A 27,029-nucleotide genomic window follows, 5' to 3' on the forward strand; every position below is an offset into this window, starting at 1 on the left:
GCAGTCCATAAACACAGAAAAAACACCTTCAAAAAACCCCTGACTCTTTCTGATAGTACATGGCATATTGCAATATTTCATTTCAATAAAACACTGACTAAATTAAAAATACAGGTTCAGGCTCGGCATTGTATGTTTTGTAGAGGCCAAGTTGAAGAGGAGGAGATTTTAACACACCAAGAAGATCCTGTGCAAGCAGCTCCATCTAAAATGTGTCTTACAGTGTGAGCTCACCAAGACACAAGCGGTGACTTTGTGTGCACCTCTTGTCTTGCATAGCAGGCTCTGAAGCTGCTTCGACTCTTTTAATGCTTTCTGACAGCATGATGATCTCCCTGGTAAGCACATTCCTGTGCTGCTTATCTTGTCAGCAGTGCTAAAGGGAGAAAGGTTTTCTGTTTCTTCCATCAGCTTCTAGTTGTTTTGCTGAAAAGTGAGGACTGCATCTGCTGGCTGGCACAACACCCAGCTCAGCAGCACGCGGGCTGTGACAGGGAGAGCCGCTGGCACGGCTCTGGCTGGTAGGATCACGTTTTGTGGGCTTGAGGGGAAGTCACTGGTGACTTGCTGAGTACGAGGATGAGCCTATAAATCAGTAAAATCCTCTTCAAATCTCTTTAAAAACTGAACAAGTTTTATTCCCCAACAGAAGAATTAGGGCCACAGATGTTAGAAGACTGCCTCTGGGGATAACAGGGGTTTTTTTCTCTTGGGCATCATGTAAACTTGCAACATCTCTTCAGCCTGGGCACTGCAGGTCTTTCTAATATGAATGCTCTTATCTCCCCCACATATCAGCAGCAAGCTTTTTAAAATGTATATACACAAAACTGATCTTCTACAGGGATTTCTTTGAAATCTGACACTTTTCCTGGAGGGTCATTGCACTGAAATAAAAGACACATACACAAATTCCTGCTGCTCCAGTTTGACAATGTTGTGCCCCTTCTGTGACTGCTGATTCTTTGTGATGTCTCTGAAACAGCACACATGGCATAGTTTGTGCCATAGCAGGCACTAAAACATGCAGGAAAACAAAACCCAGACCTACTCTAGAGCTTATTATGCTGACCTAAAAAGCCTCCTGCTATGTAGTTCTTGCATTAAGATGTAACTTTGCAAAAAATCATTCCTGCTGGGTTATAATGTGCTTATTTTTTATTATTATTTTTTTAATCTCCCAGTTGTCAGGGAAAAAGCCATGATGTGGATGTTGGAACATTATGAAAATGGATTCATAGGCCAAGTCTATCTGCCAGACTGTTCTTGCTAAATTCTGCAATGAGTGAGAGACTCAGCATGTAGCCAACCAAAACTGCTTCAAAAAAAGAAAATAAGAAAAAAAATCAAGAGAATAAGGGAGAGAAAACATTTCTATTTAATGATCATGGGATTACATAAATGTAAACTCCCCAGGGCCAAGACAAGGTCTTGATTCAAATGAGTATCCAGTCTGGTAAAGCCAAGACAAAGGGATTCATATCAGTCTCATGGTCTCCCCACCACAAACACCAGATGAGAGCAGGCCTGTGAACCATGAGCCCAGAAAGATGTTTCATCTTGTGTACTCATTGCCAGCATCCATGACTGCTAGAGCCTGGGCAAGGGTAGGAAAGGTAAGATACAGCCATAACTGTGTTCACAGTGTCAGCAAGGATCCACGTGACCTTAGACTGACGATAAAACCAGGGGTAGAAAGCCTTCTCTCCTAAAACTCACTGCACTCCTTTTATGTTTAATTTATAGCTTTTTTGATGCGGTCGGTGAGCTTCATTTCTGAACACTCCTCTCTTGCACAAGGTACCTGCTGCCTGGTGGCAGAGCACTCTGCAGCTCTCTGTCTCTCACAGCTGATTTTGTACTTCTCTTGTAACACACTTTGGCAATCTATTCACTCTCCAAAACTGTGTATCAAAGCAATTAGTCCCTTCTTTTACCCCTTCTTACGGCAAAGGCTTTGGTATTACTGCATTGTCTCATCTAAGGCAAAATCCTGGTCTTACAGTGACCACAAAGAGCTTTCTTAATTCTGAAAGTTGCTCTTGAAGTGTTACTAATTTGTCATCCATTTACCTTCAAGCAGCTAAATTTCTCTATCAAACACAACAGTACAAAGGTAAGTATACTTTTAGATCAATCTTAAACAAGGAACAATAAGTTCAGGGGTAGAACTGAGACTAGATTAAAAAACACTTTGGAAATTGAAACTGGACCAATGAGTTGGCAAAAGATTAACATAAATGCCCATTGGATCAATTTACAGGACACTGGCATGTGTACAATAAGATTTATAATGCATGCTGTGGCATAATTAATAAAGTATGCCTGGAGTAAAAAGCAAAATATAAAGAAGGGCCACTCCCTCCCATTTAGGTTGGAAATAAGCTGTGTAATATGCTGGAAACTACAGAGGAGTGTACAAAGTGAGGAGAAACTTTGCACTGCATTTGATCGCTAAACCTCAGTGAAATTCTAATTAGACAAACCCTAATGTTCTAAATATTTTCATTCTGTCTCTTAAGTGCTGATTTGCATTTTAGCACAGCTTTTTGGGTTCTCTTATTTCTAGTGCATTCCCTGTTCATAACTCTCCTTCTTCCATAAAAAGGAAACTGATTACTGATGATTTGCTAGCAATGTCACAGAGCTGCCCATTAGCCATTTTCCTCAATGGTAAGACACTTCCACCAACATGGCAATGTTATGTCTTAATGAATGCCACCCAGGTGTAAGTCAGTCCTGTAACTAACAGTCCCTTTTCCATTTCCTGAAGACTCTTAAGAGTAGAAGCTGGGAGAGAAACACAACAATGTCACTAGCTGATGTTTCTTTTTTACCCCAAAGTAAGGAACCTAAACCCAGAAGCATGAGTGAGTGTGCCATTCCAAGAATGTTCTAGATAAAGTAAGAAAACTGGGGTCACCACTCACAGAGAGTAGTAGTGGAATCACTGCTTTAAACCTACCACCAAGCTTTCCTTATGGCCCATAAGTTCTGCATTCTTTGTGTCTATTATCAGTGATTCATTCTTCTCCCTCAACTTTGTTAACCTCCCTCTAGGTCTGAGATGACACCCAGACAATAGTACTACCTTTATCTTATCTCAGGGTCCCACTGTGGGGGCTTATCTTACAGTCCAAGTTCCAGGTATCTAGGGAGGCATATTCAGAGGGGGCTGTGGTGGTCTTTCGTGATTGCTGATGCCATCTGTCCCATAACTTGGGGTGACCTTTGTTTGACTGGTGATATGTGTGTGAGCAGTTGCTTCTTTACACTGTCACCGTGGGATTTTTTGTCTGGATGCATTACCCAGGATGTGCTAACCAGACCTCACCTCCACCAGGTCTGGAGTTAGTGCCAGCCTGTGGCTCTATTCTGTGCTTATCTCATGGCAAATTTCTTCTGGGACCTTAACAGTGTTTGAGACAGGCCATTGTGGTCTTTATGTCCTCACACTCTGTGCAAGTTGTAAGCACTACTGTCATCTGCCATCCATCAACTGTGTCAGACAGGAAGACCAGGTATCAAGGTGGAAAGATACTTCTCTGCCACAGATCTTAGACACACCATGTTAAAAGACACTTAAATACAGACTTGTTTTATACTTCTTCCCATCATATTATTTTACCAGACTTCACTACACAAACCCTCCATACAGACCTTCAGAATATGTGACATTTTACCTCCACTGAGTTTTAAAACTTCTTTATCTGTGTATACTCTGATAAAAAGTGCTAAAATGTCTTATCAATGTGTCATTGAGCACTTGCCCCACTCCTCCGCCAGCAGTTTTCAGAACAAGAAGATACAGCCTGGTGATCTGCCAGAGGGGAGGCACGTTAGAGGAGCATTACCCGGAGTCAGACTCCTCTCCCAGGACCACCACCAAGAGGTGAATGGTTACCCTAGGTTGTTCAATTCACAGTCACTCCACCACAGCACTCTAATTATTTATCTTATCCATCAGTTCAGTGGCATGTCAGAGAGTGACAAGTGTCTCCATACTCCAGATACACCACTAGCCTTTACCACCTCTTTGTTACAACTTCACCAAAATTACCCAGCATCATGCCTGGACTGCCTGTCTTGTGTATCATGAATTTGGTTTTGTGCAACTTGGTAAATGGCCTAGAATTACCTCAAACCATTTTAATTCTACATTAATAAAGTTAGTGCTCATCTAGGACTAGGCTTTCAGGGTTCTTTTCATATTTGTCTGTTCAATATAATATTCATTTTATTGACACTAGAGAATTTTTGTCATCATAATAATCTTCAAATGATTTTTTATATCAAATAGTCACTTTCTAAGAAGTAAGTTGCCTACTTTTACTTTTTGTAATGTCCACTGACATCAACTTTTAGTATATATCGCTTACGATCAAGTATTCAAAGTTCTTTCATGTAGTCTCAAGCTAAAAGCCCTGAGCAAAGCTACTTATTCAGAGCATTTTGCACTGAGGGCATAGACAAAGTAGCATAAACTAATCCAAGTATTCAGAAGTGAGATGAAAATGCTTGTGATGACCTTTCACTTTGTACAATAATTTATCTAAAACAAATGTTCCTTTAATTTGCATTATAATGGCAATCACAGGAAATGACTGGCCAGCTCTCAGAAGTTTATCTGCAGTAATTAAACATTTTCTACCCCAGAATTTCTCATTTCATTGATGAAGCTAAAAGTGCAATTCACTTCATCTGGAAATGCACTTCAAGAAGGTCAAAAAAGAAACTTGTGCCATTTCCTTCACCTTCTATTAAAGATGTATCAAACTACCCATGAGGTAGATGTAACAAACTACCCTACTATTCATACTGTATATCATTGAACATGAATGGGCTCAATGACCTGTGCAAAACAAGGGTATTGAGCAACCTATTAGACATGCTGACAAAAACACAATATTTGGGTCATATTATACAACATAAAAACAATTACTTCAAAGTTACACTCAAAGATACAGCTTAAAACTGCAGACAACTTTTGTTCTTCAGGAGTCATTTTTCTAATACAGAGGGATAAATGAATTTTTGTTGGGTTGTCATTACATTAAAATGTAGCCATGAAGTCTGCCTTATAGCATTGAACAGCCACAAGCTACAAGCTGTATTTAGAATTTAGAAATAAAAGTGCCCACAACAATTATTGTTGTGCCTTTTTTTTTTTTTTCATTTTGCCCTTTTTTTCTATTCAAGAATATTCTGAGTATTTAAAACTTCCAATAAAGCTTTTTTTTTTTTTCTGTATTGAATTTTCAGATTAAGAAGCAACCTGATATTAGGAAAAAAAATAGTTTTCTCATAATTTATGACAGAAACTTCATCATAGAAAAAATTACAAAAAACCCTCAAAGAAATGTTCTCCATTCTGATGAGGCTCAGACAAGGTTTGGGACATGAACCCCACTGTACAAGAATTCTGCATTTAAGAATCTATTTCATGCCAAAATATCTCAACCTTTACCAATCTAACTGCTTAAGGACATACTTGAATGAATGAAAGCAAAAAAAGAAATCTCATTAAATGTTCCCAGCAGCTCCAAATGGTTATGAATTTTCCTATACAGCATCCAATAATTATATTAGTTTTCCAATAATGTAGTCAAATGTCTCTCATTACAACTAATTGAGAAAGTACAACAGATTACCCAATCTTACTGTTTTATGAAAAGAAAATCTTGTTTGGTCAGCTCTGCAAACTGTTGAGTGTATAGACATACACAAAAAGTCACAAACATGTCAGGACTTACATTTCTGTGGGTTGGAATTCTGTTACTGGATAATTCTTCCTATATAAACTTCCAAAACTGACCTACAAAACATTCACAAAGGCTTTATATTCCAAATAATTATTTTATTACAATTATAAATATTTCTAGTCAGCAACTCTAAATACATTGTTAATTTTCTGTAAGCAGCAAGCTCAGAAATTTTACTAGTACTCCTGATTCTTAAACTGTCTCTGACCCTAAGGGCCACAGTTCTCATGACAGCCCCATTAGCTGCATACAAACATCTCTGACAAAACCTGCAGGCAACAGGATGAGGCACATTCAGAGCTGCACAGACTTTACCACTGGCATTGAGGAGCATGCTGGAGGAAATCCACGTGAAACTTGTAGGGTTGGAAGACCGTCTTGTTTCTCCCCAACAGAACAATAAAATTCACATTACTGTTGTTATCATTATTACTGTGGTTATCCACCTGAGTAGAGCTATAGCTTGTGTGAAGCACTGGGGTGGTAGGACAGAGCTCACAGAACCTGCTGTGCTGGTTGGGGCAAAGTTGCCCTTTCAGCCTGGGCATTGGGTATTTCTTCTCAGCAGAGTATCAGCATTGTGAAATCCCATCAGAGCTATGAAGCCTATTTGGAGGCACACAGCTAATAGCCATTTAATTCTGAACTCCTGTATAGTCCTCAGCAGTTTATTTTTACATGATTAAAAAACAAATTGACAAAGAAGAGGCGATAAATGAATATGGGGGTTTAAAATGCCTATAATATGTCTTCACCCAGAGGCTCCAAACTCATAATCGTTTAAAACCAGGCACAGAGGGGAGTTGCAGCCCCAGGTGGGATTCAATTATTCACAGTAGCATTTGGAGTCATAAGCATGACACCAAAGGCCTGCAACCAGAGACAGTGTACAATTACTGCTCCAGCTCTGTTTTACACCATCTTCTGGACATTGCCCATGTGTTTCAGAGATTTCAGGGCTGGAGGCCACGAGAAGCATATGCTTCCTATTGCTTCACGCACTTGTGCCTATGGGCTAGAGAGCAGTGGGGTCACTGTGCTCAACTATTTGGTGCCGAAGCCCTACCCTTCATGTGTAGGGCAGCAGGGATATCTCTGAGCAGCTAAGTCCAAATAGATCTCACTGTTTCAAACACCTGGCAAAAAAAGCTGTAAAAACTTTGCTTTCTCCTGTGAAACAGGCTCCCATCTAATAAACACAAGGCTACAATAATAGGATGCCTAGAGTAATATCAATAACAATAATAATTATGTTGATAAAGGAGACAGTTCTGCAATAAATATTATGATGATTAATTTTTCAGAACTTTCAAATGGCCATTTCAGACCACTGTCTTTATATATTATGGATGCTGCATATATGTTATCATTGATTTTTTTTTTTAACTTTGAGCTTTTGAAGTATTTATGGCTTAAATCAGCAGCAGACACAAAATATGCATGGAATAATATAGCACCAGGGACACTGGTGATAATTTGAGCAGGACTTCATGGAAAGAGGTAGAATTATTAAAAGAGTGGCAAGACATGAAGACACCACAAACATAATCACACTCTGTGAGAAAAATATTTTGCAACAGATCCAAAATAATTTATTTTAAATCTAAATTAAGCCTTCCCTTCTTCTACACATCATTCCTTTCTGCCCTGATAGCAACTCTCCTACTTTCCTGATTAGTAAATAGAGTATACAAAACAACAAGTTTATTTAGAAAGATGGGCAATGGGGAAGGTAACAGCCCTGCAATGAGGCAAAAAATTATAATTGTGTCATGTCTCCCTATTAAGGAACCACTGTTTGCCATCCTGGCTGCTTCCATACATGAACTACTTGGTTAATATCTAGTGCAAATATATCACTCCACAATAATCGATACCCTAAGAAACCTAAACCTGGAATGGCTTTTCACTGACTGGCTGGACACATCACTCACTCACTTTTGTGTCTGCATCCAGCAAATGTTTTTCAAATTCTTGAGAGAAAATGGTAGTTATTTAAAGGTCAGGTTAGTAGAAAATTAATGAATATAGTTAAGAGACCTGAAAACCATCTAAACCAAGCCTGAACAGAAAAGATGGCCTACTAGGGCCATGGTAAGAACAGAGTTAAGCTTCACTACTAAATATAAAAAGTTACTGGGTCCCTCCCTTCTGTGTTTTAAATAATTCAAGCCATTTGCAATGACCAAAACCAGCATTCAAAATGATGGAGTGTGTATCTGTGCACATGCATGTTTGTGTTTCTGGGGGAGGAAAAAAGCTTGAAATAAAAAAAAAAAAAAAAAAAAAAAAAAAAAACACACCAACTTTGCTCTCTAGTTTGGCATTTTCTCTAAGTTGGGCAGAGAGAGTCCCAAGAGTAGAACAGAACCTGCAACCAATACAACTTCAACTAATACAAAAAGAAAATTTAAATTCTCCTTGTCGTGAAAACAAGTGATTTAAATGTTGGCAAATATAATTATTTATCAACAGTTGCATGGCTTCACAGAATGAAACCTATTTCAATACTATTCTCAAAGAAACCTTATCCCTTTATTTAATGCAAAGATGGGAATGAAAATGAGTACTGTACTGACTGATAAAGGGGAGCTATTGCTTTCCAATAAGGTAAATGGCACAAGCCTGATCCCAGAGTAATTTGGCATAAAACTGGTTTTCTGGGTAACATGAAAAGGACATTGTGTATGGAGTCTCTTCCCATTGATTCATTCCCTCTTTTCAGGCTCTGGTGCTGCTGAAACAGATTGTCTGCTCTAGCACAAACCCAAGTGACATCTGATTCACACACTGGCAGCCATTCAAGCCTATCTGGTTGAGCAGGCTTCCGTGAACTGGGGACTTCAGGTTTTTTCCACAGCGTTTATCAGCAGTTTTCATGCTGTTGAAATGATCTTGGCAGTGCTGCTCACAGTAATCCCTCACCCCTTAGTGCCACTGCTCTTTGCAAATGCAGCTCTCTGTACTTCTAGGTGTGTTATCTCAAAAGACTTTAGCCTAGGAAGGCTGTGCAAACGATCGGTTAAGTTGGGAGTCCTCAGACATTTTGGATGGTGTGCAAAATCAATGTCCTGTAAAAACTAATATAATTTTTTAAAACGCAATTAAGTTAACTACCTGCCTATTTAACCCTAGCATTTAAACCCCCCAAGGCTTTGGAGCCTGTAAATGGTCAAACACTTCAAGCATCACCTAAATATATTTCCTCTGGGTGTTAACCATCTCCTAAGGTCCCAGGAGCCTCTTTGAGGGTTCAGCTGTCAAAGAAAACCCAATATGTTAAATGCATGTAAGTAAGATGAGCCACATGCTTAAACACCTCTTTGGGGTGATGGTCTGCAGAATAATGGAGCAATTTGTTGTATATATGAGGGGAGAGATATAATTTATCTGCACCTACAATTGTGTCCAGAAGCTGGATTAAAAAAAAAAAAAAAAAGCCAAATGAAACAAATTGTGTTAACAGCATGCCTCAAATATCAATGGATTAATGCCTTGCAACTTATTCCCTGAGGGAAGAAAAGGGACAAATCCATATCTATATTTAACCATCAGCACGTGGTACAGTGTTTTGCATCATGAGTTAGATGCTGTCCAATAAGACCTATAAGAATAAAGCAAATTAAGAGCAAAACCAGAAATTCTGGGGAGTCCTGGAAATAACTGAGGATGAAAGCATAGCCCATTCTAGGCATTTATTAAAGCATTTATCTATTTGATACATAAGCGTCAGTCTACAAACCCAGTCTAAATCACTGCTACAACCAAGATGTAAGCAACCTTAAACAGGACCAGACAAACCCATTCAAAATTACAAAGGCTGGATGTAAAAAAATCCCCACGGGTCAGTGCAATGTCAGAAGAGGAAGGATTTGATATGACTATGCTGAGAGGTACTCATGCTCAATACACATCAAAGAACTTCACAATTCAGCATTTTGTGTCAAAATGGCAAGAACAAAAGAATGAAACCTGGTTGAAAAAGACTTCTACAGATGTTCCTTGAATTTGCACATTGACAATTTTATGATCTCTTTAATAGCAAAAGAGCAGAAAGAAAAGAGGTAGAGTAAGTCCAGCCTTCAAAGTAGAAAATGCTTCCTTGTTAAACAAAAGATAGGCAGTACATACAAAAAGTCTCTTTGAAAATAACCCTTAACTCATTAATATTGAGCCATTTAAAGATCAGTGAAATAGGAAAAAGGTGATGGCAATGTTCTACCAATAAGAGGAATTAGGTAGTAAAATTCTATTTATTTTACTATAAGGAATAATTTATTGCTAAGACTGAAAAATGAACAGAAAATAATTTTTATACCTATCAGTACAATTCTTATGATCTTTCAAACATGTTATTTAATGTGGTATTATTCCATATATAAGACTCATCAGATTTGTCCTATTATCAATCATTAAGGGCAGATCAATTGGTTTTTCCAACCTTTGAGAAGATACAGGGGAAAAAAACCCCAAATATTTATCTTTATGCATAAAATACACATGATAATGTAGAGAACATTTTGGGAATGAGTTTGAGATCTGATATAGTAACACTTTGTATTATCTAGTAAATGTAACAAAATGAGTACCTATGGATTACATAAAGAGCCAGTGTGACTGTGTGGTGTCTTGCCATGTCAAGAGAACTCTTCAGCAGTTGCAACTACTTGGATTTAGCATTTCTGTATTGAAAAGAGAGTCTTTAGATGATGGAGAGATTATGAAAGCAAGTTCACTAAATCCTTTCATTTCATCGATTGATTTACCAGACTTTTTGGCATGGACTCCAACATTTCTTTGCTGTAATAGAAACATGCACCCTCTTGTCATCTTTGCAAAAAAATAGCTTTTTAATCAAAGCTTTCTTTTACTTACTGTAGAAGTCATTTAAATTTGGAATTAAACCTGTCACATTTTATATTAACTCCAGATATGTTGACTTAAAGACTGCCTCCAGTCTGAAACCAGAACACACTGCTATCCTTCATCTGCATATATGGTATTTTTTTAACATTTCTAGTTTATTCTTGCCTCTCATAATCTTCTGGTATACTTACCTATGGTAGTCTGTTAGTTACAGTTTGTTCTTCTGTACTATGTTTTGATATTCCTTGTTATAAGTTTGTAATGGTTCATTTTATGTACCCCATTTGTCTTCCCTAATGGTTCAGTCCTGAGTTGTTTACCACAGTTTTCCCCGCCAAATGTATGTCAATCCACATGTCAATCCACCTGTATACCTCCCTTGTTCCCTTGTCTTACCCCTGTCTGTCAAAGATAGCACACTCCTTTGGTTCTGGAGTGTTCCCTGTCTTTCATCCCTTCCTCAGGGCAGAATTGGGTTGTAAGGTTTGCTCCCTCCCCATGATGGCTTCTACTGGGGAGCCCTTACCCTGCACCTCTCCCCTAATGCCCTCCTATTGCTCAAAGGTTGTGTCCTCCCCGTGATCCCTCTACCCTATAAAAGTAATCCCTTCAGGTTCAGATTTGTCACTTGCTCTGCCCCACTTTGAGATTGAATATTTGGAGACTCAGGCAAGTGTCCCTCCCTTATTCCTCTGCCTCGGTTTCCTCGTGCCCTGTGCCTCTGCTGTGCTACCCACGCTGCAGCAATCACTGCCACCCACAACAGTCTTGGCAGAGACCCGGGGGTGGCCACGCGTGTGTCTGCCCTGTGGCCACAAGCAGGACAGCGAGCCGGCCAACCTCCGTCCCGTGGCCACCGAGAGCCAGGCACGCTTACCGTATGAAACAAAAAATTGAAAATGATGTGATTTTGATGCTATTCAGTATAAAAGAACTTGGGCTATAAGGCATAATCACAGTGTGAATATAATCTAATTTAATACAATGTCCCCATTATGCAAATAGTTTTTTATTTTGTACTAAATGCATGATCCTATGTAAAAACCTTCAGAAATTAATCATTAATCAATGTGGAAAATTGCTTGGATTTTTTATATGTTATTTACTTAAAAACATTGCCCTGGAATTGGTTCAAATGCAAGCATACATTTTCACCATTTAATAATCAAAATCTGACTACAGACTTTGTCTGTGACTACTGTGGGTCTTCATGCTATGCTATTAAACAAACACCCAAGTGGTAAGCCAGAAGGCATCACTAGACTGGCATCCCTATTGCAGTTCCAGGTGTAATTACATTCTGCGTACATGTGTACATATTTACAGGATAACAGGCATTATGAGAATGTGGACTATAATTTACTAGTTTTTAATGGAAAATACCCTTTATTTGAGAGTTTGTTTCCAGTCAAGTTCTCTATGAGAAACTTAGACCTCAGTGACGATAAGCTTCAGGGAAGTGGTACAGCAATTAGCAAGTACAAGAGCTAGTTCCATGGGGAATTCAGAAATAAGAGCTTTCCTGCTGGGATAAATAGAGGCAGTTTTGAAATCAAAATGTTTTTTTATAATACTTGAACCTATTAAAATCAGTCTCTGCTGAATTCTCTCACATGGGAATGAAAATTCTTTTGTGTGTAGTGACTGGCAAAATTAAGAAACATCTAATGTCAAAATAGAATCCTGAAGTAATTTTATGGACTAAAACTTTAAAAAAAATCAGAATCACATCAAGAAACAGGAACTGCAAATGTTTCCCCAACATTGCAAGCAAGCAAAGTTTTCACATCTTCGTGAAATTTATGTGGAATTTAAATGGACATATGCTATATGCAACAAACAACTTGATGTTCATTTCTCATTACAGCAGTCCTATTATTGTATAGAGTGCCTATGGACAGGCATAGTAAAAATATGTAAATTTACCATTTACATACCAAAGAGAGTATGTTCTGCCTTTAACCATTATGCACCTCTTTGCTTACTTTGTATAATTAGCATAAGAAACTGTTGCCATGTTTATTTACTTTCTTTGCTGTAAATATAAGTTGAATCAACATGTTAAATTAGGTTTTAGACAAGAAAAGAAACGGAAGCAGCAATTTTTAAATATAGAAGAATTATTCTGTAGCCATTGAACAGCTACTACAATGCAGCAGTCTTGAAAGGCTGATTTGGAAATACAAATGTGCTTTGCATATCCTCTAAAGGACATACAAACCATTTCCTTCAATTAGAAAAGTTAAGTTGATAAACAGCAAGAATTTATAATGTCTTTTTATGCTAAGTGAAAATAATTGTAATTTGATTAGCGTTCTATCATAGTACAACTTCATTTTATGACATAAATGTCTAAACTATTTTAATGGGAATTTTAATAGGTTGGATAGGTTGTAATGAAATATCTACTTTTTCTTACTATTATAAGTCTACATTACCATCTCTGCAGGAGCAGAACACTAAAACTTTTCCCAAGTTCTGTGTCCCCAAAAAGACAATTGTATTAATAAAGTAAGAACTTTCCTAGGTAAAGCCTATGAGAAGACATATGACCCACACCCTTCTGCCATGGTGATGTACTTACAAAGACATAGGAAATTAGCTTTTTGCAAAGGACCTGGGCATAGAACAATTTAGAAAGACAAAATGGGACAGCTGGTATAATAATTTGTCATATGAATGGCTTTGTTGCTTGCCATACCAACACAGGGTAACTCACTGGAGTTCTTGGTTTGATCATTTCCCTGTTTTTTTTTATCACAGCACCTTTCTTGACATCAGCATGCCCATTGTACTTTACTTCACAACAGATCTCTTTTCTCTCAAATTCACTGCTTCTATTACCTGTGCCCACATAACTTACCTCACTCTGGCAGAAGGGAAAGAATATACAGCCTCTTCCTCATGAGGTAATCAATAGTGCTTCAAAGATAAGCCAGCCAGCAAAAGCTTGTAAATGCATGTCACTTCTCTCTTCAACAGCCCTCAGTATGTGACATTTGCAATGCTTTTAGTTTCAATTGACCTGGCCCAAAGGAAAGATGTCAAAAAGCTTCTGATGAATTGGTGCTCCTGAAGTTACTGGAGGATTACCACCTTGTGCCAAACCGCTTTCCTTGCATAAATACTACACCCTTACTCATTATTAACATGTTATATACATCATGGATGAGCTGTCTAATAAATGATCATCTAAAGGTGAAATATTATTTTTTGTTATAAATTTATCCTTTTTTGTTTGTTTAATTGGTATTAATAATTTGTTTCATCTATGGTGAGAGGTAAAATGGAGATGCAAAAATAATTACCTGATGGAAGTAAAACAAGAAAAGAACAAAGGAAGGAAAAAAAAAAAACTTTAACCCTGTTCTCTTGCAAACTGGTCACAAACTCAGAAATATTAATCCCTCCCAAGGTTTATCTTGGAGACTGCCATGTATGTGTATCATCTTGCAAGTTTAAGCTAGTATGGTTTGTGATAAAGTCCAGAGGTCAGTGACTTTTCAAATATACTGGTGGTCAGTAGAGCAGGACTCAAGCACAAAAGTATTGTGAAAAGTTCTTGAAGTCCTTATCACTGCCAGAGCTTAGTGACATTTAATTGTGTCAGCTTGAGGTCCACAAGCTCCACCTAAGTCTGTATATGTCTGAGTTGAAAATTTAAGGAGAGGGGAAAAACAGTTCAAAAACATCTGAACTCAAACCCTCAAATCTATTTCCTTTATCAGGTACTTCTGAAGGCCTAAAAAAATGAATCCATAAACTCAAATACCCAAATTGCTGGCGCACTCTGAAATGGAGTAATAAAATCTGCTATTAATTTTTAGAAGCAGGAAAGTTGCACTCTAAGTCATATTTTAGAAGGCAGTATCTCTCTGAGCCCCAAGAGCTTACCTGGACACGCAGAGCCCAGGGTGGTGCCTGGGTTCTGCTTCAAGCTGGGCAGCTGAATGCACTGTGAAGCTCAGGGTCTTGCAGTGGAAAGTGACATCTTCTCTCACGTTCCCAGAGGGAAAACAGATACTCTTGGACTTTAAAACTGAAGTGGTTTATTATCTCTACTTGCACATTCAAGCTGCTAAGTATATAAACATGAAGTATTTATCACAGACTCACAGAAAAATTGGGAAAAGCAGCTCAGGAGGTCTCTAGTTGAGCCTCCTGCTCAAAGATGGGTCAGCTTGAGATTAGACCAGTTTGTTCAGGGCATTTTCGAATAAGGATGGAGACTGAACAAACTATAAAACTGAAAGAAAAAAATATAGATTTTTTTAAATATATGTGTATATATAAACAATATTATATTTAATTGATACCTAGATTTAGAAAAGCAGCTGATCATTTTCAGAAAAGGCTTGAAAATCAGGTGTTAGGAGATACATATGCTAAACAGGTCTGTGATGCAAAATTAAAATTCATTGTAAAACAGGCAAACAAAAGTGATGTTTGTCTCCTTGTGCCATAGATGAAACACTGCTCCTAAAAGCAAAGGAAAAACAATTTCTAAGTGAAATGTAATTCACAAATGTTATAATGACTTGACTTCTAATGGCACTTTGCTCCTGCTAAGAAAATACCTCTACTTAAAAAAATCAAGATCTTTAAAATGTACAAGTTCTTGTGGTACAAGTTCAAAGGCACTGATACCAAAGCTGTTGCTTAATTGCTACAACTCTCTAGCTCTTCATTGACACCTCGGGCAAACAGCAAATTGACTGTTCCACTTTTAGGGGCCATGATCATGAGGTGCAGTGGTATTTCTAATGGTATGTTTGTAGTTTGTTCCTTCTGATTTGCTCCTATGAGATTTCAAATTAGCAAAGATACAGTTGTTTTCCTTGTTAAAAGGGTTATGTCTTCAGTCTTCTCTCATGCCTGAAAAAAGGTGAGTTTTGCTCTGCTGCAAAACTCTGCAGTAAAACTCTGCTAATCTCTGATGGTTAACAAGCACTGGACAGCAAGAAGGTAGGAAATAATTTCAGCCTCAGTGTCCTCTCAGAAAACACATGGAACTGTCATCTTTTGCAGTAAGGGAACCTAAATCAAGTGAGCCTGAATGATTTCAGCAATGGCAGCATGCCCAGACAAGGAAATCTTTGCAAAAAGGACAGTCCTAGGCTACAGGGCAGAAGCAGTGTGGCTGTTCAAAAAACTGTATTTAAATTGATACCAGAGACCAGCAAGAATGAGAGCTTTGTGTGTTTTTCCTTCTTAGTGAGACTCTACCTTTATTTGAGTTTCAACCAGTTTTGGGGTCTAATGTTGCAGAGAATTCTATCCCTGAAGAAAAGTGGAAAAATAACAGGTCTGATGTTCACATCAACAAATCATAACTTCCTAATCAGGTGTGGGCACCAAAGTCTGACCAGATTGAGAATGGAATGATGAGATGACCAAATGTGGGTCTAAAGACATAGTGGCCAGTTATTAATGGAAAAACTGATAGTTCAGTTTAAAGGACTACTATTACTTCTGCCAAATTCTCTGCTGATGACATTCACCATTAAATCAGTCCTGTCCTGGTATAGGTAATTCACAGTTATTGATGCTCTCACCACCGTTGGACTCTGGCTGAGGCACTGAGTTACCATACAGTTCAGCAGGCTGCCTTACATCCCATACACTCCCTGGTTCAGGATAACAAAGTGCCAGTCAGGACAGGGCCTCAGCACTGCACACTGCTCCGGCAGATCCAAGAGGAGTTACTGCCCACAACCACCCAGGGAGATGCTCCTGGGCTGCGAAGAGCAAAGCTACTGAAGGCCAGCCTAGTCCATTCCTCAGAAAGACCTGCAAGGCAGCAGTACCTGCATATAGGTGGTAGTGAAGTTACATAATAGATTTGGTTTGTCTCTGAAAGTTTCTTCATTATGAATAACTGCGTGGGGATGACCTTCAAAAAAACCTGAAAAGATTATTCTAAGAATCTTTTTTCACATCTGCACAGCTGCAATAAAAGTGTGTGTCAATTACTGTGTGTAGCAACAAGCAAAGCAGTGTTTGCAAGCTCCCTCCTGGGAAATGAGCTGATCAGAAGAAATTTTGTAACTGCTTGGACCCAAGGCCAATATTGACCAAGAGGAGGTCTGTCATTTGTGCTCCAGCGTGGCTGTAGCAGGTTGACTCTGGCTGGATGCCTGGCACCCACCAAAGCCTCTCTATCACTGCCCTCCACAGCTGGACAGGGGAGAGAAAATATCCCTGAACAAAGGGTTCATGAGCTGAGATAAGGACTGGGAGAGATCACTCACCAAATACCATCATTGGCAAAACAGACTAGAATTAGAGATAATCTATTACCAGCAAAATCAGAGCTGGATAATGAGAAGTTAAATAAAACATTAAAAACACCTTCTCCCCACCCTTCCCTCCTTCCCAGCTCTACCTCCTACCCCAGTGGCACAAGGAGACAGGGAATGGGGGTTATGGTCAGTTCATCACCCATGGCTTTGTCCTGATGCTCAGGGAAAGAAGTCATTCCCCTGCTGCACTGTGGGTCCCTCCCATGGAAGACAGCTCTCCATGAACCTCTCCAACGTGAGTTCATCTCACGAGCAACAGCTCCCTGTGACCTGCTGTGGCATGGGTCACTCTTCCATGGCATGCAGTCCTTCCAGGTCAGGCTGCTCCAGCATGGGCTCCTCTCTCCACAGGTCTCTCACAAGGTCACAGTCTCCTGTCAAATATCTACCTGCTGTGGTGGGAGTCTCCTCCAGGGGCTGCAGGTGGATCTCTGTGTCCCTGTGGACTTCCATGGGCTGCAGGGGCACAGCTGTCTCACCATGGTCTGCACCACAGGCTGCAGAGAAATCCTAGCTCTGGTGCCTTGAGCATCTCCTGCCCCTCCTCCACTAATCTTCATGTCAGCATTGTTGTTCTTCTCACATACTCTCACCCCGCTCTTCTCTGGCTGCAATTACAACTGTGCAAATTTTTTCTTTTTCTACTTCTTAAATCTCTTCTCACAGAGGCTTTACCACCATTTCTAATTGGCCCAGCCTTGACCAGCAGCACATCCATCTTTGGAGTTGCCAGGGATTGGCTCTGTCTTACATGGAAGAAGCTTCTGGCAGTTTCTTACAGAAAGCCACCCCTGTAGCCCCGCCACCACCAAAGCTTGGCTATGCAAACCCAATACAATGGCCTAGTAAATAACTCAAGTATTCAGCAATGCAGTTCTGTATTCCTTTCTCTCTTAACAAAGGCCAAAAAAATACAGTTGAATATGTAGGGATGTGCTAAAAAAACATGATCCAAGCTATATCACTTCTTCAGCCTGGCTTTGCAGGCTGCTGTCTTCTGTAATGAAAACAAAGCTTTGGGGAAGAGGAGTCTTTTCTCTGTGCTGCTGTCCCATACTGCTGGCAGCTGCCTCACCCTGCTTCTCTGAAAGGTGACATTTCCCCTGGATGGTCTAAAAAAGGTTTTATCTACAAGGAAGAAAAGGTACAAACAAACAGTTTTGTTTTGATCCCAAATACTTAAAGTGGGAATCAATGGTGTGATTTCACACAGATTTACATAGGCAAGCTACTTAGCAATTAAAGACAATTCCTTAACATGAACAATGCAGCTTAAAGGGGCGGGGGACGGGCTAGCAATGCCATGTATTATCTACACTATGCTTTGATTCAAAAAAGAGTCAAGATACTTTTATGGAACAAATGTGGGCCGAAAAAAGCATTTTTCACCTAACCACTTGGCATTAAGTTAGTAACCAGGTATGAATATTGGGGACAAAACATTTCCTAATACTGCAGGTGATTCAATATTTGAAAGAGTTTGATGTATGAAGATATAAAGACATTAAAAACTCAACTGATCGCTAAAATATTTTAGAAAAATGGATATTTCATAATCTTTCACAGCAAGATGTTAATACAGAAGTTTGGAGTTTGAGTCACAAATATTCAGATACTGGTGACTGAAACAGTGATCCTTAAAATAAATACTAAGAAATTGCATTTTAACAACTAAAATGAAAACATCCTGAAATCTTTGTTCTGGGTAACATTATTCCTACACTCTATCTTTTATAAATCCTCTCTCCTTAGCTGCTAATTAGTGTTTCTTATTCCAGAAGGGTTTTAAGCTCTTGCAGAATGTCTCATGTAGCCTTCCCAACTTCTGATGATTCAAGTTGTCTTTGTATTTTATTCTTTCCAAGCCACTGGAATTGGCTGCTTTTAACTCAAATCTGCAGACTATCTCTTGCCAGAACTCCCACAGGTATCCCTCCCATGTACAGAAATGAAAGCTCTGACACTGATCTGGGGAAAACTTTTCAGATCAAAGTAGTAAGTAATTGGCCACAAGTTATTAGACTTGCTACACTGGCGCTTCTCCAGACTTCTTTTCTCCATTATGAGAATAAACATGTTTCTCCCAAACTCTTTCCAATTGCTCAGTCACAGGGCAGAACAAAGGATGATTTCTCTTGGTGTCTCACTCTGCAAATTTCATTTGATACAAATGGTATGATATCCACTGTAAAACCTGCACAACTTTATGCTGTAAAGTGATATACTTTGTTTTCCTAACAGAAACTCACAGAATATGTAGCAGACCAGTGAAAACCCAATTTTTTTTACAGTTGTATTTCCTTCTTTCTGACTTCCAACTGCAGGTGCCTTGCTAGAACATGACAGTCTGCACTGCTTTACCTGAAAGAATACAAGAAATGAGGTGCTATCAGCTTGTTCTGACACACTTCTCTTCTACCATAAGATGGCAGACATAGTACATAAATTTTCAGTAATATACTGAAAATTACAATTATTAGGCCAATATGTATATGATGTTGCCTACTGTCCTTACTGGCATGAACCAGAAAAAAAGTAGTCTCACTGTACCATTATCTGCTATTGCATTCATGGCATGCCATTAGTTCACCACTGCAGCTCTTTCAAAACAACATGACTTGGCAAGAAAAATAAAATAAAAATTTGATCAGGCATAAAATTACTGTATTTTGGGTTAAAGTACATAACAGTAGCACAATATAGGTAAGATACAGCTTTTGCTTTTATTCAGCTGCTTTGTATGCTGTAGGTATAAAGGAGACTTAAACCAAGCATCAAAACTGAACCTTTCAGACGTTAATGTGATGATAGCTGTGTTATTATGAGCCTAATGATATCTACTGCACATAAGAATACATAGGTATCATGCTGGGAAACCAATGATCTAGCTCTCATTCTGACTGCAGGCAAAGAATATCTCATCAAAGCTATAAATTTCATGACTCTGTTCCCAAATTTAAAACCCTTAAGGAAATGGCTTTCATGGTTCAACAGTTTTAAAGGGTTGCTCTTACTTGGCTTTGTAACAAGGAAATTAATAGTTCTTCCAAACAAATCAGAATTATGCCATAGCTGTGTGCATTTTCATGCTGTTGCCTTCAGCATTTCACTTCCTTCCCCAGATAACATCACTGCAGAATCCACACTGAATTCACCATGGGGAAACATTTATTACCTGCTATGATTTCACTCTATAGCCTTATATAGGTGATAGAAGTTGTTTGCCCATTGTAAAAATTGTTTTCATTAGGTCATGTGAAACAGAGTCAGTTTCTAATCAATCTTCACTTTTTAGAGTAAACCCAGGGTAAAACCTATCCAGCCTAATGTCAGGGAGAGTTAGTTTCTGCAGTGTGATGCAGAGCAACCAACCAAGAGGTAGCCTGCTTATGGGACTACAATAAGCACTGAAGTGAGATACTTCTCTGTCAGCATGGTTTTCTCCCTTCAAAAATTCCTACTGTGCAAATATTGAAGCTTCTGAGAGGGAATAACCATGTTAAATAGTTTTCTTAATTTACAGGTATAGAAATGCTTTCTAATGAGCAGAAAACGAATATTGTATTAGGATTAGACACTGTATGTGACACTTTGTGCACATAAAGCATGACAATTTGTGCTGTTCAGAAGAAAGATCCTAAATGTGCACCAAATGTTCAGTGTAGCAATACATTTTAATGTATCATTAAGATAAAACCAAAATATTGTGGATTCTCATTAAGTCATAAGAAGTTACACATACACTGGGATTAAAATACCAAGATATATTTGCTTTTGTCCAGAATACTTATGACTGCACAACATTTTAGACCCAAGTATTTCAATGCCAGTGAAGCAACAAACAGGAAAGTAACAGCACCTGTTTCAAAAGAAGCTTGGATTTTTTAGCTCATGCCAATCTTTTGGAGCCCTATGTTTAATGTAGAAATACAGCATTCAGAGTAAGAATCCTTGCATGACAACAAAAATTAGGTAATGTATTAAAAAGATTCATTTAATAACAAACTATTGCATGTATATCTACAATACAACAGAGGCCACACTCTCATAAATCAGAAATATTACCCTAAGTAAAGAACATCCACACCTCAAATTTTTGATACTCCCATGAGGGAGTGGAAAGGTTAGACATTATTTTTTAAGAACAAAAATTATAGAGAAATTTGCTCTCCTTTGAGGATGAAACGATTGTAATAGAAAACAGTGTTGGAGACCAAAAAATTCTCTATAGCCCACTGTTGCACAGGAGGGAAAAGAGCAAACATGGAGGACTGATCAAAAACCAACAGCAATCTAACATTAAATGCACAAAAACAGTGAATTTGCTTTAATATGAGGAAAATGACAGTTTCTCCTCAAGCACAGAAAACACAATTATCCCCTAAGCCACCCTAAAATAGCTATCACAAATGCAATCCAGAAAACTGCAACTCCCAACTGGGGAGCATCATCACTGTCATGCATGAGAAGGATGCAGTAGGAAATAAGTAGTTCTCCATCTAGACTTTCAGAGCAGCATGTAACTCTTAGTATTAAATAACAGAATAGAGGGAAAGAGAAATAAAAAGGACATTATAACTGGCTGCTTGGGCACATGTGCAGAGGGGTGTCTGGGTATATTTGCATACAAAAGATATACTGCTCCACCAAAGTGACTGCAATCAGCTGAATTAAAGCTGTCTGAAGTTTTGCTCTTCCCATCTCTAAGTTGAGAGCTTTTTCATCTGAGCCTTTTCAGATAAGCTTTGAACTTAATTCTGCCAAGCTAGGATATTCTCAGTATCCAATCTGGCTTGTGTTTGACAGCAGCCTTTAATAAAAGTCACAATATTCTGCATCAGGTTTGCACCTTAGTTCTGCTGAAGACTAATACTCAGAAGCATCGTCACAGCCATGGAGCAGTGCTGCAGCCATCTGCTTTACCCACTGCCTTGTATCAAAAAATCCTCTGGACACTGAGGAGAAAAAATATATAATAAAACTGTATTTCATAACTGATAGTTTGAAAATTCAAGAATACATAAAAAAATCAATTCAGCTGCTAATTTTAACTAGAACAGAATCAAAATAAACAAAGCTACCTATTTGATATAGCCTTTATCTGATCCATTTGGTCTTTATCAGTTAAACATCTCTCCCCCTTTGTTAAGTAAACACGTCTACAAATAAGTTATTAAAATCAGTTTCCTTCATTTTTGCTGGCAGGGATGAAAATAGGACAGCATTTCAATTCAGCCACATTTGTCTCAATCTCCACCACAGCTCATTATGGTAAAAGTACTGGTTATTATTTTTCAGTGAAAATGTCTAAATTCCCATGTTTCAATTTTGAAGTAAATAACCAAGAGACAGATTATCAACACTGACTGTAGACTTTTGGTGACGTACTTTGGAGTTAGCAAAAATAATGGCATATATAATTATACTTTCACAATTAATTTCTGCAGAACTTACAAAAGATATGGAAATACTCCTTTAAAGCTCATCGGGGTAATGCATCAAATGGAAGAAAATGGTATCTTTCAATGTCTGAACTGTTGTTCTCACTCAGGTGTTTGAGAGCCAAGTAATGCATTTTCATACAAAACCTGAACAGTAAATAACCACCCTTCTCTTCTCCCACACCTGTACAATGCTGGGATGTCACAGAGCTTAGACTCCAGCAAAAGGACAAATGTGCTACCATGGACTGAAAGGAAATAAGATTATATAAAGATTCAAATATTTTACTCAACTGAGACCCTATCTCTTAGTTTCAGGCAGGATAAACCCAAACATCAAGTGCATCAAGTGCAGGCTGAAAGGCCAAGGCGTGTCCAGGTCAATTCATCTCAGTCAGTAACTCCCCCTGTCATTACGCCTCCTTTGTGCAACCCCTATGTAAAATTTCATTCTCTTACCTTTTTTTGTAAGTTACTAGTTCTGTCCTTCAAAGTTCAGAGGCCTTTCAGCCTGTTCCACTGGACACCCTGCCCCTTCTTCAGATCCTGATGAGAACTAAGCTCTGAGAACCATGGTTTTTGGGTTAGTCTGAAAAAATGAAAAGCATTCCCTTTGTTTTCACCTATCCTGTGATCCTTCATGTTGCTGCACAGAGAACAGTCCCTAAGGTCCTGCATGCTAAAACTCTGCTTCCATCTTTCCTAAATCTGTCTCTTCCACTGCAGTGAAGAGAAAATCATATTCCCCCTGCCTCTCTGAGATGGCTACAGTGCTTGATCTACACCAAATGGACCAATGCTGAATTTATTTTATGTGTTTGCATTCATTAAAATGAGATCTAGTGTTATTAAACTCTTGTAGAGTAATTGTGATTAAAATTTTTCCATGAGCTACACACATTTGAACCTCATAAACCAGGAAAGAATTCATAAAAGATACTGCTTAAACACAGGCATGTTGTTTTTAAAATATTTGAAAATATAATTTACACAGAAAGGATAAAATTGGGGATGGATACTATTTACAATCTGATTTAACACTCAATGCAAAATAACAGTAAAAGTATAGCAGAGTGGGAAAAGAAGTGAATTTTTTCAGCTGAAGATAATTTATTTCTCTAGAGTATGATTAACTTCACTGAAGGGACTCCAGTGAGTGTTGTTTTAAACCCAAGAGAGAATCAGTGAGATTTTTTATTTTTTCATTGCAATCTGTGAAACTATCAGGTTATAAATCTACCTCTGAGTTTCTTGTACTTTCCCATTTGGTGACCTTCACAGGCTAAAAAGCAAAGGCAAATTGGAAAACAAAATTAGGACTATAGAAAGAAAAGTTATTTTAGATATTTATTACTCACTTGAAGGTCTAATGACACAGAAAGAAGTTATTTTATTTTGTTAGAATGAAAAGAATGGCATGAGGGAATTAGACCTGGGAAAGGTGGTCTAATCAAGACAAAAGCTTGACATTCATTAAAAGACAATGATCACATGAAGATGGAAAAGGTTTACATAAGGAAAAGTATAATGCAGCAAGAAACCGATTAAAAATCACAATACAAATGTAGAAGTAATTACTTTTGAAAATGTACCATACATATAAAAAAATTCTTGCCTCTACCTACTCCTCAGAAACATTTACTTTAATCACTGATCTGAAGAAATTTCGGAACTCCTTTAGTAGAACATATTTATCTAACTTTTAAGAATCAAAGCTCTTGCTCAGAAATACCAAAATACGTCTGAGTTATAACTATCCTTTAAGGATAACACTGTTCTGCAGAGTAAAACATAAAATTGCCCTATTTGCTTAGTAAATGCTACATGTGATGAATAACCCATCAGCTTTCCATAACGTGTTCAAAAAGCTTTCAGAATTTTATTGGTAAAGTACTCAGTTCTGATAATTCAGCTTTTAATGTAATCAAGAATATCACCAGGAGCTACTTAATTAATTCCCCACTGCACCATGAATTTAATTTTCAATGACTTTATTGAGAACTTTTTTTTCTTAATTTTACAATGAGAAACTATAACCACTGTTACACAACTTGCAAATATTTCAAACAAGACAGCAATCTCCTATTTTTTTGATTTTTTCTGTTCCAAATTCAGCTCCTGAGATGGATTTTCTGCTTCAGCTTCATTTTCATCTTCCTGTAAAAGAAAATGAAAACCTGAACATTAATCAATTTATCCAAAAAGTATTTTTCTGCTTATGCAGATGTATGGAATTTGGTACAGTCTTTTGCCACCTTTTGCCTGACTAATGAGCATAAAAATAAGCAAAAAGTCATTTATTCAAGTGATTGATTTTGCTCAAGTGTTGAAATAAAAATGATACAAAATTTAAACAAATCTAATTGCCTACATTTATAGCAGAAAAAAATTTACTGAATAAATATTTTACTGACCATTTTACTGGATAGTTACATGAAGAAATTATTAAATCACACACAGATGACAATATATTCAAACACCTACAGCAGAAAGTATTACACACCTTTCCTTTGTTCTTGACCAAAGGTTTCCACTAAATAAGTTTTGAATGCAAGAACTTTCATCATTGTACTAAAAATTACTTTTGAAAAGCATCTGCCATTGAAAAATGTTTCATTTTTTTGTGACCAGATATGTTTACTTCACCATTTGATAAAAGACAATAAATTTAACTTCAGAGACATTTTATGTGCTGCAGCATCGTATTTTTGTCCCATCTAGCATATTTTCTTGACAGGTCTGCCAATTTTCCAATTACTTGTACCACCATATGTTATCTGAAGATCAGTCAGGTCTAAAATAGGAAACATGAGCATGTCAGGCAGCAGCATGCTTACAATATTCTACAGCTTCAGCTCCAAAAGTAAGGCTCATAATTCACTATGGGTTCCTCTGGATCTCACTGAAAAAATGAAGTGACATCATAATGCCTGTTTCTATAGGAAAGGATACTATTTTGTGTCCTGTACAAAATCGTGACCTCCAAAGTATAAATTATGGAAGAATGAGAAAACTGTTTTATAAGGCAACTTGCAAGTCATCACATCATGAACATTCCTTATCACAGTTTCAGAGTATGACCAGTTTTCTAGTCTGCATTTTAATTCAATTTACAGAGAATTTTCCACATTCCAATAACACAAAAAAGAAATGAATAGACATTTTGGAATGAAGAAGCATCCTGGCTGCTGTAACAGTACTCATCACAAGCCAACAGTTGAGAGAAAGGAAACACCAGGGACACTTAGGTGGGACCCAGTAACCTGAGATGTATTTTCCCAGTTTAAAAGAACATTTTCATTCTTTTAGGAAAATAACTTTATCCTTTTGCATCCTAGCCCTTCTTTCACCATCAAAGCATGCTTTGTAACAATAACTGCAATATTTAGAGGTAGAAAATATATAGGAAGATTAAATAGGCAGCACAAAATAGAATAGCAGTAGAAAATCTCATGTAAAAATGTGATCTCATAATATGTTATGCCCAACTGTAATAAAATGGAAAAGCTGGTTGTTCTATTAAAGTAGCAGATACTCCAGATACTCTATCATGCCTCTGAATCTTCCCTCTTTTGGGGACAGCCTGGGCACTGAGAAATATTTACATGACTGACTGCTAAAAGCTTTTTTTCTTCTCTTTCTGGACCGTCATCTCTTCAGTTACCTCTAAAACATGTAGTACTCCCTGTGTCTCTTCATTTAGCTGAGAAAACATGTCTGTGCATGTGTGTGAAACCAAACACTGAAGATCCATTGAACTTAGAAGTGTAGAATATATTAAAGAGAGTGAAATGTATAGCATACATACAGAGGTCAAACTTCAAATGAAAACACACAGGGCAGAATCAGAAACAACAAAGGAGTAAGGTGTTATCAGGCTTACTGCTTACAGGTGACAAAAGAGTATTGTGGAATAAAAAAAAATACTCACAGAAACTTTTACCTGCTATGGAAAACTGCCAGGTTATTTAATGAAGAACATGTTAATAAAAGAACAGCAAATCTGCATGTTTCTGAAGGTCCCTACCTACAGCAGTTTTATTCCAGCTGACCTCAGTGCCAAGTAATTCACCTTCCTAGCACTCAACTTGACATCATTCTGATGCCCTGACTTGTGCTCCTTCATACAGGAATATAAACCCTACACTATCATTCTTTCCCAGAACTCTTCACATATTGCTTAGGGCTTCCCCTCCTAATAGATGCAGCATGCAAATTTCAGAGACAACAGGGCCATACCTTCAGTAAGGACTATAAGAGGGTTAAAAGGCACATTAGGCTCAATACTGAATATTGGCTTCCTGACTCTTTTGATGGCAAAAATTTTTTTATCCAATGAATGAGGTTTTCTTAGAAAATCTTCTGGCTTTGTGTAAATTTGAAATGTTTCATTCTGTGCTCAAAAGGTCATGCTTGCACTCTGGCCTAATTCCCAGGTTACAGCAGTAGCTGCAGTGATCAGTGTATTCTGAGATGCAGAAATGATGGCAGCTCCAGGATTTGCTTGGGTTGAATATTCCAGATGGAAGCATCGACTTTGGGATATTTTGCAGGAGTAATACTTTTCCTTTGTTGATTTCCTGTTGCTTCAACCAAGTAAAACATATTCAAACAGGTAAAATTACCAGCAGAACATAAATTTGATTTATGTGGGCAGA

At 37.9% G+C, this 27,029-nt stretch overlaps 1 protein-coding gene across 2 annotated transcripts in view; it reads right to left on the bottom strand.

The window, feature by feature from the left end:
* Window positions 1–23,701: 23,701 nt before the first annotated feature.
* PHF14 (PHD finger protein 14) overlaps window positions 23,702–27,029 on the bottom strand; it is a 157,954-nt gene continuing 154,626 nt past the window's right edge. For both annotated transcript variants that reach the window (XM_068210205.1, XM_068210198.1), the window contains one exon: window positions 23,702–24,528. In XM_068210205.1, coding sequence (XP_068066306.1) covers window positions 24,454–24,528 — 75 coding nt within the window. In that variant the 3' untranslated portion in view covers window positions 23,702–24,453. The remainder of the gene's footprint in view (window positions 24,529–27,029) is intronic.

Source organism: Anomalospiza imberbis, chromosome 1 (genome assembly GCF_031753505.1).
Source record: "Anomalospiza imberbis isolate Cuckoo-Finch-1a 21T00152 chromosome 1, ASM3175350v1, whole genome shotgun sequence".
Classification (NCBI taxonomy): domain Eukaryota; kingdom Metazoa; phylum Chordata; class Aves; order Passeriformes; family Viduidae; genus Anomalospiza; species Anomalospiza imberbis.